Below are 13,611 nucleotides of genomic sequence, written 5' to 3'. Positions count from 1 at the left end.
GGCCTCGGGTTCATTCATTTCTCTTGTCACTTCATTTCGCAGCGGAAAATCCTCACTTCCGGCTTACTCAACTTGTCGATCGGTCGGCCAGGCTTGACGCATGCGCAGAGCACTGCTCTGTTTTTTATTAACTTTTCCATTTATTTTCCAAAGGCGAGCAGGCGGAAAATAACCCGGTTAGCGGTTAACTTATTATTAAACCCATTCTGTGAGTCCCTGTTGCCTCTCCACCTGCGGGGATCGAACCTACTTCCGTTCTAGTAGCTGTAATAGACTGGCAGTTCGTACATGTGACTCGCTCTTGCTTCACACCGGCCGGTTTCGTTCGCCTCTTTCCTTCGCTCTTGGCTCTTCCTCTGTTGCAAAGAAGCGCAACCCTCTTCTAATCGGTAATCAGCCCCGACAAAGGATAAGTTTTTGGGACAAGGGTTGAATCGAGATCTCCTTGCACTTCTCTCCCTTTGGTGAGGAGCCGTAGGGTGCCCGGAGCTCAGTCTCGGGACGTTTGGGCAAAGTCCGAATTAGTTCCAGAAAGTGGAGGGGGGTTGTGGCTAGCCACTTGTAGGTTCTTCTCCCCCCCCCCGTTAAATATTTTTTATTGTTTTATATCACATGTTCCATTTCTATGTTGAACAGTGTTTTTTCTAGATGTCCAGTGTTAACATATAAACATCATAATTATTATAATCATATACATATATATATACATATACATATACATATATATATATATATACATATATACATACATATATATATATATATATATATATATATATATATATATAAACATATATGCGATAATAGAATAGAATATAATTTTTTATTGGCCAAGTGTGATTGGACACACAAAGAATTTGTCTTGGTGCATATAGTCTCAGTATACATAAAAGAAAAGATACTTTCAGCAAAAATCATAAGGTACAACATTTAATGATAGTCATAGGGTACAAATAAGCAATCAGGAAACAGTATCAATATAAATCTTAAGGATACAAGGAACAAAGTTACAGTCATACAGTCATAAGAGGAAGGAGAGTGATGGTGGGTGGGTAATATCATTATTGAAAAGTATACTACCTTCCATTATAGTATCAATTATATACCTATCAAAATATTTACTCATCAGTTTTTCTTTCTCATGTAGTCCATATTTCACATAAATCCATTCCTATAACCTCAGTATCTGTCAATTAGCCATTTATAGAATAGTTCCCATGTTATAAAATATCCTGAGTCTTCTTTTCCTTTGATTTTTAGGGTTAACCTATCCATTTCTGCACATTCCAGAATTTTCTTCTTCTTCATAGGTGCATGTTTCCTCTCGCGCAGTAGAAAAAAAGTTGTCCCTTTGGGCATGAGCAGAGGGCACCTGGATGCTTGTGTCCCAAAATATACAATGAGGGCCTTGTTCACAAAACCGTGGTGCCTTCCTAGTTATTGTCTATTGCAGTGTTTTTTAAACTTATTTCTCTCAAAGCCCCTTTCCTCTTTTTAAAAATTACAGAGGATCCCCAAAGGGCTTTTGTTTCTATTGATCAATGTTTGTCATATCGGGGAGAGATGGGCGGGAAACAAATTTAATAAAATATATTAAAATTTAAAATGGATGCACTGGCTGTCATGATTGCTTCTCTTTTATTTGATGGGATTTTAATAATATAATTTTTCAACCTAGCTGGCAAATAATTTTGATTTTAAGGACCCTGAAAGAAATGTTGGTCTATTGGAATTTATAATCTCCTGTAATGATTTAACAAGTGCTTCAAAATCTGAAACAGTGTCCAGGAAGGTCTATACATTATAACAAGATTAAATTGCTGACTTTGTATAAAAAAGAACACCGCTTGGGGGGGCCAAAAGCCCTACTAAGCAGGAATATACAAAAAGTATGAAGGCTATTGCTTAACGCATTGTAAGCCGCCCTGAGTCTCTGGAAAAGGGCGGCATATAAATCGAACCAATAAATAAATTGCAATAGCATAGCTGAATTTGAAAAGTACTGTATGTTTGGAGATTGGAAAGCATGAGGTAAATCCTTCCCTTGCTGTACAGCAAGTGGGGACTCTGGAGATGTTGCTCCTCCTAGCACTCCCCAGAGGGAAAACTCTATGCATTGGTTTTACCTAAATTGTCTACAGGTGTCAATAGGTAATCCTTGATTAGCAACCATTGACAATTCGATCGCTGAGTCAAACCACAACTGTGCATATGATCTTACTTCAACTTCCCTTTGCTTTAGAATAGAATAGAATAGAATAGAATAGAATAGAATAGAATAGAATAGGAATTTTTCATTGGCCAAGTGTGATTGCATACGCAAGGAATTTGTCTTGGTGCATACGCTCTCAGTGTACATAAAACAAAAGATACGTTCATCAAGAATCATAAGGTACAACACTTAATGATAGTCATAGGGTACAAATAAGCAATCAAATCATATTAGGAAACAGTCAAAATAAATTGTAAAGATATAAGCAACAAAGTTACAGTCATACAGTCATTAGTGGAAGGAGATGGGTGATAGGAACAATGAGAAGATTAATAGTAGACCCTGTGAGGGTCGTAAATGTGAAGGCTGATCACCAAGTTACTTTTTTTTCACTGGTAACTCTGAACAGTTGCTAAATGAGGACTATTTAGTGGCTTTAATCTTCTAATTTTCAGGGAACCCACTCTTAATCCTTTCATTCAGAACAAATCCTTTGGGGGACTTAATTCAGGAGAAGATATATAGAATTACTTAAAATGTAATAACAGACACAAATGTGCTTGGCCTTCCGAAACATGCTTTTTTTTTTTCATTTTGCTGCAGTTCCCTTTCACCTCATTCTTGGTACTAGGAGAACAGCCATGCTTGCTCAGGGCAGAAAAATTTTCTCTGGACTTTCTGTCTACTGGAAGCCTCTCTTCAAAGGCCGCCTCCTGCTCGTAACCAACACGGTCAGCTGTGGTGGACTTCTAGCTGCAGGAGACGCACTTCGCCAATCCTGGGAGATAAAGAAGGACTCTAAACGGAAATGGGATCGTGTCCGGACAGGTCAGTTTATGTCATGTTAGCTGCTAGTTTTACCTTTAAAATGCTTCCTGGATTGACATTGAGATATGTCTAGGATCACTCAGTTTCAATCTGCTTGAATGAAGAGCTCTCCAGAAAAATCTCTTACTAGACCCCATTTCCAGTAAATAAGGAGAATGAAGGCCTCAAATGTTTTTTTGTAGTACCCTGTTTCCCCGAAAATAAGACATCCCCTGATAATAAGCCCAATCGGGCTTTTGAGCACATGCGCTAAACTAAGCCTGCCCCCGAAAATAAGTCCTCCCTGAAAATATTTAAACGCAGAGCTGGAAATAAGGTAAGATGGGAAGAGGAGACCCAACTAGCTCCATGTGCCGCAAAATAATAAGACCTTCCCAAAAATAAGACCAAGCGCATATTTCGGGGTTCAAAAAAATATAAGTCAGGGTCTTATTTTCGGGGAAACACGGTAGCAGTACCGACATGGAACTTTCTGCCCCCTGACATCCGCTGAATGCCTACCTTGCTTGGTTTCAGGACATTTTTATTTATTCATTCAATTAAGAAGTATCAGACAAGAAAATATCAAATAGCTTATGAATGACTGTTAGTATTAGAAGTATTTGGTTATCGATAGTGGAGTTAAGGTTTCAGTGGGGGAGGTAGTACTTTGAGGATAAGTAAATTAATCTAGTTTATGTCTGACTAAATGAAATACCTTGTATTTTGCTCTGGGAAGTCGGGGGGGGGGAGGGTGGGATGAAGGGGGGTAAAGGGTAGGGGGAACGGGGGGAAATTTTTTTCTTTTTTGTAAAACTTTTCAATAAAAAAAAAAATAAGGGATTAAAAGTAAAGATAAAGGTTCCCCTCGCACATATCTGCTAGTCATTCCTGACTCTAGGGGGCAGTATTCATCTCCATTTCAAAGCCGAAGAGCCAGCGCTGTCCGAAGACGTCTCCATGGTCATATGGCCGGCATGACTAAATGCCAAAGATGCACGGTGGTCCCTGTTTTCCTACTTGCATTTTTTATGTGCTTTTTGAATTGCTAGGTTGGCAGAAGCTGGGACAAGTAACGGGAGCTAATTAAGGGATACAGGGTCGTAAAAAGGGAGATTCTATTCAATTTGTGTTGGCACTTGTCTTACATGTATGACTCTGGGTGACTCACATAATTAAAAGCAATTCCTGCAAACAATAAATAGAATACAAATTAAATGAGAACAAATTTTTAAAAACTGAATTAAAAGCCATAAACAGCAGGAAACTACAAGTCATATGTCAGTCAACGCAAACATTTCAGCAGGCTTCACACCACAACTGGATCCCCCAAGCACAAGAGCAACATCTGTCTTCAGAGTCCTCCAAAAGACAAGTAGGATTGGGGCCGGTCTAGCCTCCATGGTGGGGGGATGATGCTCCAAAGGGCATGGCAGAAAAGGCTCTCTTCCTGAGTCCCACCAAATGACATGCCTTAATATATAGGACCTATAATATACCTCTTCTGCTGAATCTGATGGGACGAGCAGATGTAATTGTTTGAGATGGCCTTTGAGTTATAGATGCAATCTTCTGTTTCTATTGCTTTTTGATTGATTGTTTTATTATTTTATCCATACTGCAGTTATTTACTATGCTGTAAACTTATTTATACCATGGATGGTTTATTGTTGAAACTATAACTGGCTGAGTCTGGTTCAGTATATAAAAAGCAGAATAAATAAAGTGATTCTTCTAATTGTTGGAGAGTTGGTCCAAAAAAAAAAAAAAAGGATCTTCCATTTGGGATGGACATGGAATAAAGTTATATTCTTTTGGTGTAAAATTTACCATTACTAAATAATGAATTTAATTCTTTTCAAATTAGGCTGGTTTTTTTTTTATTTACAGGACTGAATCTCAAGCAATCCTGTAAGAAACTTCTTATCTACTTAATTTTAGCTGCTAAAATTATAATTGCCCAATAGATAACATAATAAATGAGTTGTGGATTAATAAGGCCTCTTCAGTTTGCTACATTAGGAAAAAATATCACAGAGTTAAAATAATTAAACATTGGAGGCAGGATTCACTATTCAAATTTGGATGGTTAAAAATTTATATAGTTTTATAGTAAATAGCTATAAAAGTTTTATAGTAAATAGCTATAAACTAAACCATGGCAATATGTTAGATATATAGTAAATTTGTAAATACAGATAGTCCTTGACTTACAACAGTTCATTTAGTGACTGTTCAAAGTTACAACAGCACTGAAAAAAGTGACTTGGGACCATTTTTCACAGTTACAACTTTTGCAGCATCCACGTGATCAAAATTTGGACACTTGACAACTGGTTCATATTTATGACGGATGCAGTGTCCCTGTGTCATGTGATCACTTTTTGCGACCTTCTGACAAGCAAAGTCAATGGGGAATCCAGATTCACTTAACACCCAGTTACTGGGTGTTACTAACTTATCAATTGCAGTCATTCACTTAACAACTGAAGCAAGAAAGGTCGTAAAATGGGGCAAAACTCACTTAAATGCCTCACTTAACAATAGAGATTTTGGGCGCAATTGTAGTTGTACTGTCTCTAATGGGTAGTCCTTGGCTTATGACCACAGTTGAGCCCAACACCTCCATTGCTAAGCAAGACAGTTGTTAAGTAAGCCGAATCTCATTTTACAACATTTTTTGCCATGATTGTTAAGAAAATCATAGCAGTTGTTAAGTGAATCGTATGATCATTATGTGAATCAACCTTCCCACAATGAGTTTGCTTGTCAGAAGCTGGCTGGGAAGGTCACAAATGATGATCACATAACCCTGTGACAGTACAAAGAGTGCAGAGAAGAGCAACAAAGATGATTAGGGGACTGGAGGCTAAAACATATGAAGAACGATTGCAGGAACTGGATATGTCTAGTTTAATGAAAAGAAGGACTAGGGGAGACATGATAGCAGTGTTACAATATCTCAGGGGCTGCCACAAAGAAGAGGGAGTTAAGCTATTCTCCAAAGCACCTGAGGGTAGGACAAGAAGCAATGGGTGGAAACTAATCAAGGAGAGAAGCAACTTAGAACTAAGGAGAAATTTCCTGACAGTTAGAACAATTAATCAGTGGAACGACTTGCCTCCAGAAGTTGTGAATGCCCCAACACTGGAAATTTTTAAGAAGATGTTGGATAACCATTTGTCTGAAGTGGTGTCGGGTTTCCTGCCTGGGCAAGGGGTTGGACTAGAAGACCTCCAATGTCCCTTCCAACTCTGTTATTCTATTCTGTTCTATAACTATCATAAATATATATCAATTGCCAAGCACCCAAATTTTGATCTTGGCCATCGGGCTACTGCAATGGGGATAAGTGTGAAAACCAGTATAAGTCACTGTTTTCAGTGCCATTGTAACTTCGAATGGTCACTAAACGAATGATTGTAAATCGAGGATTACTTATACTTTGTAGTAGATTTTTAAAACATTTTCTCTTATTTATGCATCATGGATTTTTGTTATTTGATGATGAATCTCTTACGTTTTGCTAACGGAGTAAATTTCCTCCTTCAGCACGAATGTTCACCATCGGCTGCACTATGGGCCCAATGATGCACTACTGGTACCTGTGGCTAGACAGGGCCTTCCCTGCTGCTGGCTTCAGCGGCATCAGGACCGTCCTGAAAAAAGTTTTCATTGATCAGATCGCTGCCTCCCCAGTCTTCGGGGTTTGGTATTTCATAGGTAAGACTAAATTCCTGAAGCTGCAAGACAATTTCTATTCTTTTGAGGGCAAAAATGAATGGGAAAATACATGGGCTTTTGCTACAGATCTTGTGTGGGGGTAGCAGAAGCAGAGGGTGTGGCATTTCTGTTGTCCCTTCTGTGCTTGGCTTCCTCTGAAAAATATACAGTTCCTTTAGTTCCCAGTAGCCAAAGAACATCCCCCATATTGCCATCTGCCTTGTTATTATCTGCAGGGCTTGGATCTTTAGAAGGACAGACTCTGGAGCAAAGCTGGCATGAATTGGAGGAGAACTTTTGGGAATTCTACAAGGTAAACTTAATTTTTGTCCCCTACTTTCTGACCCAGAGTTTGTAGATGGAATTAACTAACTTAGTCTTTTTCTGTTTGCAGATGGACTGGTGTGTGTGGCCACCAACACAGCTGATCAACTTTCTGTTCCTGCCACCCACGTATCGAGTGATTTACATGAATGTCATCACTCTAGGATGGGACACTTACCTATCATACCTTAAACATCGTGTGAGTAGGAGTCCCTAAAATAATTGGCGTCAGAAGTACAGGCAGTCCTCAACTTGCAACAGTTGATTTAGTGACCATTCAAAGTTACAATGGCACTTTAAAAAGTGACTTATAACCATTGCAGCATCCCCATGGTCACGTGATCAAAATTCAGACACTTGGCAATTGACTCATATTTATGACGGTTACACTATCCTGAGCTCATGTGATCATTTTGCGACCTTCTGGCAAGTAGAGTCAATGGTGGATCCAGGTTCACGTAATAACCATGTTACCAACTTAACAACTGCAATGTGGTGAGAAAGATTGTAAAATGGGGCAAAATTCACTTAACAAATGTCCCACTTAGCAGCAGAAATTGTGGTTGTTAAGTCGAGGACCATCTATAATTCAGATTAAAACAGAGGGTGGAAATGAATGTAAAGTTGTGATGAGTAAGCCCTTTTCTCTAGCCTTTTTTTACCATAGCTGGTAACAAGTCAATCTGAGCCTCTCTGTATTCAGATCCTACTATTAAGCAGCATCCTCAAAAGGAATAGGTATCACTGGTTATGTTAGGAAGGCCTGTTAATTGGGCACCATTGGTCTTCCTCTGATAATCTCTGAAAAGATACCAGTAACATTTTCCTCTCTACCCCCATTTTAATGGCTTGTTTTGTTTGGCTTAGAATGTTGTGTAAACAACTACAGATAGTCCTTGACTTATCACAGTTGGGACCAGAATTTCCATTGCTAAATAAGGCAGTTGCTCAGGGAGTCACATGCAATTCTGTGATGGTTGTTTTTTTTCTTTTCTTTAATTTATATGCCGCCCTTCTCCGGAGACTCAGGGCGCTTACAATGCATTAAGCAATAGCCTTCATACTTTTGTATATTTATACAAAGTCAGCTTATTGCCCCCACAATCTGGGTCCTCATTTCACCTACCTTTGAAAGGATGGAAGGCTGAGTCAACCTTGAGCCTGGTGAGATTTGAACTTCAAGTAATTGCAAGCAGCAGATATTAATAACAGTGCTTTAGTCCACTGTACTACAGGCTCTTTGTTAAGCGAATCACTGTACTACAGGCTCTTTGTTAAGCGAATTATGCCATTGTTAAGTAAAATCATGCAGTTATTAAGAGAATTTGGCTTCCCCCATTGAGTTTGCTTGCTGGAAACTTGCTGGGAGGGGCATAAATGGCAATTGCATGACTTCAGGACATTGCAACTGTCATAAATATATGCCCAAATTTCAATCATGTGATCAGGGGATGCTACAATGATGGTAAGTGTGGGAACCAGTTATAAGGCACTTTTTTCCGTGCCGTTGTAACTTAGAATAGTTGGTAAACAAATGGTTGTAAGTCAAGAATTACCTCTATGGAGCTTGTTTTTAATTAAAAACATGATTTCTAGCTTCATCTGATAATGTTTTTAGCCAGTAATGATTTATTCAACAAACTAAGATTTAACTAAGTGGCTTTTGTGAACCCATTCCCTGGTAATGATTCCTGGACTATTCAGTAGTTTTCTCTGAATGACTTGTTCATAGATTGAATTTCAGAAGTCAAAAATGGGGAAAAAAACAAACCCAAGTGGCTTGATAAACTTCAAGTTTACAAAGCTAAATGTATGTTAATTTTTGTTTTGTTTTGTTTTGTTTAGAATAAAAAGCCAGTGCTCAGCCAGGACGAAGACTCTAAACCTTGCACTTCTGAGATCCAGACTACTGGGTGAAAAGTGTGAATAACCAAACTACTTTTTAAAAACTCGAAGCAATCTAGCATCTTTTTTTTTTTTTGGAAAAATACTATTTGAATTCTTCTATGTGGGAAATGGTGCCTGAATGAGTCTGTTTTCTGCAAGCAATTCTGATTTTCCTTGTCAAAAACTCAGTAACAGGAACGAGACTGAAGGCTCAAAGCACTTTTCCTTTGACAGCCTGAAGCAGCAACCAACATCCAGGAAGCAGAAGTGCTGCCCCTTAAAAGTGCCAAATTATAGATTTTTCTAATTTATTTATTTATTAATTTTGTATCGCCTCAATCTTATGATTTTGAATGGTGTGCAAGAATCCCAACAGTGATCTTAAAATCAATCGTGTCGACAAAAACAGAGACAAAGAAAATATGCCCATCTTCCTTCTCCGCTAAGTTTCAGAGGAATCAGGAAAGTTTTCCAGAGCTTCCTAAAAGCCAAGAATGAAGCATCAAGTGTATTTCCAGGGAAGGTTTATTCCATAGAGCAGCGTTTCTCATGCTCAACAGCATTAAGATGAGTGGACTTCGACTCCTAGAATTCCCCAGCCAGCAACGAGATGTGGCCATATTTGAGAAACGTTGATTGTCTTCGGATGGTTCAAATTAGCAACTCAGTTCATTCTTTGGAGGATGAATACATCTATTTTGGAAATAATAACTATTTAGATAACAGGAGAGTCAGACAAGCTAAGAAATGGAGAAGTAAATAAAAGCGGGAAATTCCTTTTGGTACCTGGAAACCAGTAGTGAAATATAAATTTGTTACTACCGGTTCTGTGGGTGTGGCTTGGTGGGGGGGGGTATAATGTGACTGGGTGGGCATGGGCAACTTTTTTTTTTTTAACTTTTAAAAGCATTTTTTCTACAACGTCTTCAGCCAAAGAGGTTGATTAAAAAATAATTTTAAAAGGCTCTGACGATCCCAGCTGAGCCGCGCGATCATCAGAGGCTTTTTTACTTTTAAAAGCATATTTTCAGCCGAAGAAAAAATACTTTTAAAAGTAAAAAAAAAAAGCCTTTGATGATTGCACTGCTCAGGTGGGCATGGGGGGGGGCAAGGATTTTTGCTACCGGTTCTCCAAACCACCTGCCGCCATCGCTACTGGATCAAGTGATCCGGTCCAAACCGGGAGCATTTCACCCCTGCTGTAAACTCACAGCATCCTTTACAGAACATGTTGCCAGAGGGGATGGATTTGGGCAGCCTATACATTTAATGAATATATCTTTAAAAAATAACAAACAAGCTTGAGAGCAACTTCATCCCACGATTGTGTTGGGAGATTAAATATGGGGAACTAGATTGTGTCCTTATTGTTATGCTCACAAGCAGTGCTGCAGAAGGTAAAATAAAAAAAGGCCTTAAAACTAAGAGAGAGTGACCAAATGACTCAGCATGGGAATTTTTCAATTCCCTATTTTTTCCTTCAGTGGATTAGAGAAATATATCAGGGAAATGTTTGCTTATGATATATCCAGACTTTTATTGAACTTATTCTTCATCTTATCTCCTATATTTGCTGCATAGGTAGATCAAACTGCCAGGGGTGATTGTGTGGGACATTAGGGTTGCAGTAAATACAATGATACTTATAGAGATTCTCAATCATCTCAAAAGTGCGTTTTCCAAAAGGCAACTGGACTTTCTTGGTGTTTTTTTTTTTTAAACGTTTCGCTTCTCATCCAAGAATGAAGTAGCTTCTCGGATGAGAAGTGAAATGTTTTCAAGTACTAAAACCAAGAAAGTCCAGTTGCCTTTTGGAAAAAGCTCCTTTGGGATAAATATGCTGATGTTACCTAGTTCTCTGTATCTTGCCACTCAACATCAGAGAAATAGCACGGACCCATGAAGATGGCAGGGTGCTGTATGACCTTGGTGGTTTTCATCAGTGGCCTGACGATGTTATCTAATTTGGTAATGAAATGTCTGCAAGAAAACCAAGTTCAAAGAGCATCAATGACTCGGCAGTTCAACCCTGAACTACAAATATTCTCTTCTATGGGTACACTTGAAGATTGCTTAGTCAGTAATCGGCTGGATGAGGGAGAATGTATTGAAATGATATGCAGAGAAGATGGGTGTGCTATGGGTCAAGAAGAAATACTGTTACAGTATTGTGATTTGGACTGGGCTAGGTGGTGCTGCACTCCTTCCTAAAACAGCAGGTCCATAGATTATGTGTGATCCCCAGGAAATTGTCCAGAGAAATCAATGGTAAAAGATGCATTTCCACAATCATGCTAAGCGTATCAGTTGCAATTGTTTGTTGGCCAGCTGGATTGGGCTACAGTCATCCACATTTTTGTTGTATTTCATCTGATGTACAGGTAGTCCTCAACTTACAACCATTCATTTAGTGATTGTTCCAAGTTATAACGGCATTGAAAAAAGCGACTTGATGTTTTTCACATTCACGATCACTGCAGCATCCCCATGTCATGTGATCAAAATTCAGACGCTTGGCAACTGACCCATATTTTTGAGATTTGCAGTGTCCCAGGTGTGTGTGTGTGTGTGTGTGTGTGTCAGTCAGGTGATCCTCTTTTCTGACCTTCTGACAAACAAAGTCAACGTGGAAGCCAGATTCACTTAGCAACCATGTTACTATTTTAAGAACTGCAGCAATTCACTTAACCGTTAAGTGAGCATGGGGCAAAATTCACTTAACTGTCTTGCTTAGCAGTGGAACTTCTAGTCTCCGTTATGGTGGCAAGTCGAGGACTATCTGTATTTAGAGGCCACCTGAAAAAGTTCATAAGATTTTAAAGGTGATTTTGTAAATAGCCACCTGCAAGATTCTCTGCTATCAATGAACAGAAAGTCTTTAATGTATTTGGGAATAAATGTTTTCTAAATTAGAAAGTTTGATTGCTGATATTATTGTACCTGTCTCTTTCCTCTCAATAAATCTTATTAAAGACTCTCACCATCTTACCCGAAATGATTATTTTTGGTTGAGGCAACCTGCCACAAGGATACTTCTAAAGTCTCAATATTTCCACTCCCCGATTTCTCTAAAGCAGTTTAAAACAAACCTGCAATTTCCTTTGACAACCAGTCAAAACTGTAGGAAATATGTGCACGTATCATAAATCAATTCAGTATTTCCACCATACCCATTATTTTGTTCTGTCAAACAGTCACTTCCAGCTCATGATGGATATCATTTTAGCAGTAACTGAATATCCAATGGTATCGTAAGCACAAATAATAATTGTGTTTGCCTTCTGTGCTCTTCGCAAATAGCTTGTTGGATACATTCTAGATGCTGGGAATTGTGTTATCTTCCAGTAACTGGTCCCTCAGGTTTTTTTTTTTTTTTTTTTGGCAGAACAGCAAAGTTGCTATTTTTTTCCCTCCAGTAATTTATAGTTGGTTGTGATTCTTCAATAACCTGCCCATTGGGCAATGTTTCTGGGCATGAACACACACCAAGATATAGTTCATGATATCACTGGGGTGTGCCAAGCACCTCCTCCACAGGTAGTCCTTGACTTAAAACCATAATTGTAATCGCTGGGAGGCGGAGCCAACCATCTGGTTCCGCCCTAGGCGCCTGATGGACCCTGAGAGGTTCCAGCCAGAGCTTGGGATGATACCTCCCTCTCTCTCCCACCCCCCGGCCACGACCCTGGTGGATGCCTGGGATGAGGCTGCTGCCGGGGCTCTTGACCAGGTTGTTCCTTTGCGGCCTCTGACATGTCACAGATCCCAGTTGGTGCCTTGGTTTACCGAGGAGCTCCGGGGGATTAAGCGACGTAGGCGAGGCCTAGAGAGCCGTTGGAGAGCCAGTTGTTCCGAATCTGACCGGTCCCAGGTAAGGTTGGTCACAGGCCTACTTGGTGGAGTTGGCGACAGCAAAGCGTTGCTACTTAGCCGATGTCATCGCATCTGCAGAGAATCGCCTGGCTGCCCCGCTCCCTCCTGACTCAGAGGGTGAGGGAAGACCCTCTGTGGGGGCGAGCCGAGGAGTTTAGCCAGCACCTGTTGGACAAGGTGGCTCAGATTCGGGATGGTTTGGACTCTGACTGGACAGAGTCAGATGGTGAGGAGGCAGTGGGTCCTGTGCTTTGGGAAGAGTTCGATTCTGTTACCCCTGAGGAAGTGGACAGGATCATGGGGAAGCTGAGTGCGGCCATTTGTGTGCTGGACTCGTGCCCCTCCTGGCTGGTCTATTCAGCTCGGGAGGGGACACGCAGTTGGATCCAGGGGGTGATAATGGCTTCCTTGAAGGAGGGTAGTTTTCCGACCGCAGTGGTGAGGCCCCTCCTCAAGAAGCTGGCCTTGGATCCAGCTGTTTTAAGTCATTTTCGTCCAGTCTCCAACCTCCGCTTTCTAGCAAAGGTTGTTGAGAGTGTAATGGCACGTCAGCTCCCTCTGGCCCTGGATGAAGCGAATTACCTCGACCCGTACCAATCGGGTTTCAGGCCCGGGTACAGCACAGAGACGGCATTGGTCGCACTGTGGATGATCTCTGGAGGGCTCGGGACAGAGGTTATTCCTCTGTTCTGGTCCTATTAGATCTTTCGGCGGCTTTTGATACCGTCGACCACGGTAACTTGCTGCATCGCCTCGAGGGGTTGGGAGTGGTGGTTTTATAGTGA

The 13,611-nt window shown here is 40.3% G+C and overlaps 1 protein-coding gene across 1 annotated transcript; it reads left to right on the top strand.

The window, feature by feature from the left end:
• Positions 1 to 42: 42 nt before the first annotated feature.
• MPV17L2 (MPV17 mitochondrial inner membrane protein like 2) lies at positions 43 to 11,933 on the top strand. The gene is made up of 6 exons (XM_034437621.3): positions 43 to 389; positions 2,816 to 3,040; positions 6,572 to 6,742; positions 6,979 to 7,055; positions 7,137 to 7,265; positions 8,912 to 11,933. The coding sequence occupies exons 2-6, from the start codon at positions 2,854 to 2,856 to the stop codon at positions 8,981 to 8,983; spliced, it is 636 nt and encodes a 211-aa protein (XP_034293512.1). The 5' UTR covers positions 43 to 389; positions 2,816 to 2,853; the 3' UTR covers positions 8,984 to 11,933.
• The last annotated feature ends 1,678 nt before the right edge of the window (positions 11,934 to 13,611 follow it).

Source organism: Pantherophis guttatus, chromosome 1 (assembly GCF_059756535.1).
Source record: "Pantherophis guttatus breed Tessera chromosome 1, ASM5975653v1, whole genome shotgun sequence".
Classification (NCBI taxonomy): domain Eukaryota; kingdom Metazoa; phylum Chordata; class Lepidosauria; order Squamata; family Colubridae; genus Pantherophis; species Pantherophis guttatus.
Note: the sequence above shows the minus strand (reverse complement) of the source record. Positions and strands in the feature narration are given on the sequence as shown.

What these genes read in the sequence shown, in the direction of transcription:
- MPV17L2 (XM_034437621.3), top strand. Translation starts at nt 2,854, where the DNA reads ATGCTTGCTCAGGGCAGAAAAATTTTCTCTGGACTTTCTGTCTACTGG. An exon ending in ATGGGATCGTGTCCGGACAG is followed by an intron (nt 3,041 to 6,571) that starts GTCAGTTTATGT and finishes TTCCTCCTTCAG; the next exon opens with CACGAATGTTCACCATCGGC. An exon ending in ACTTTTGGGAATTCTACAAG is followed by an intron (nt 7,056 to 7,136) that starts GTAAACTTAATT and finishes TTCTGTTTGCAG; the next exon opens with ATGGACTGGTGTGTGTGGCC.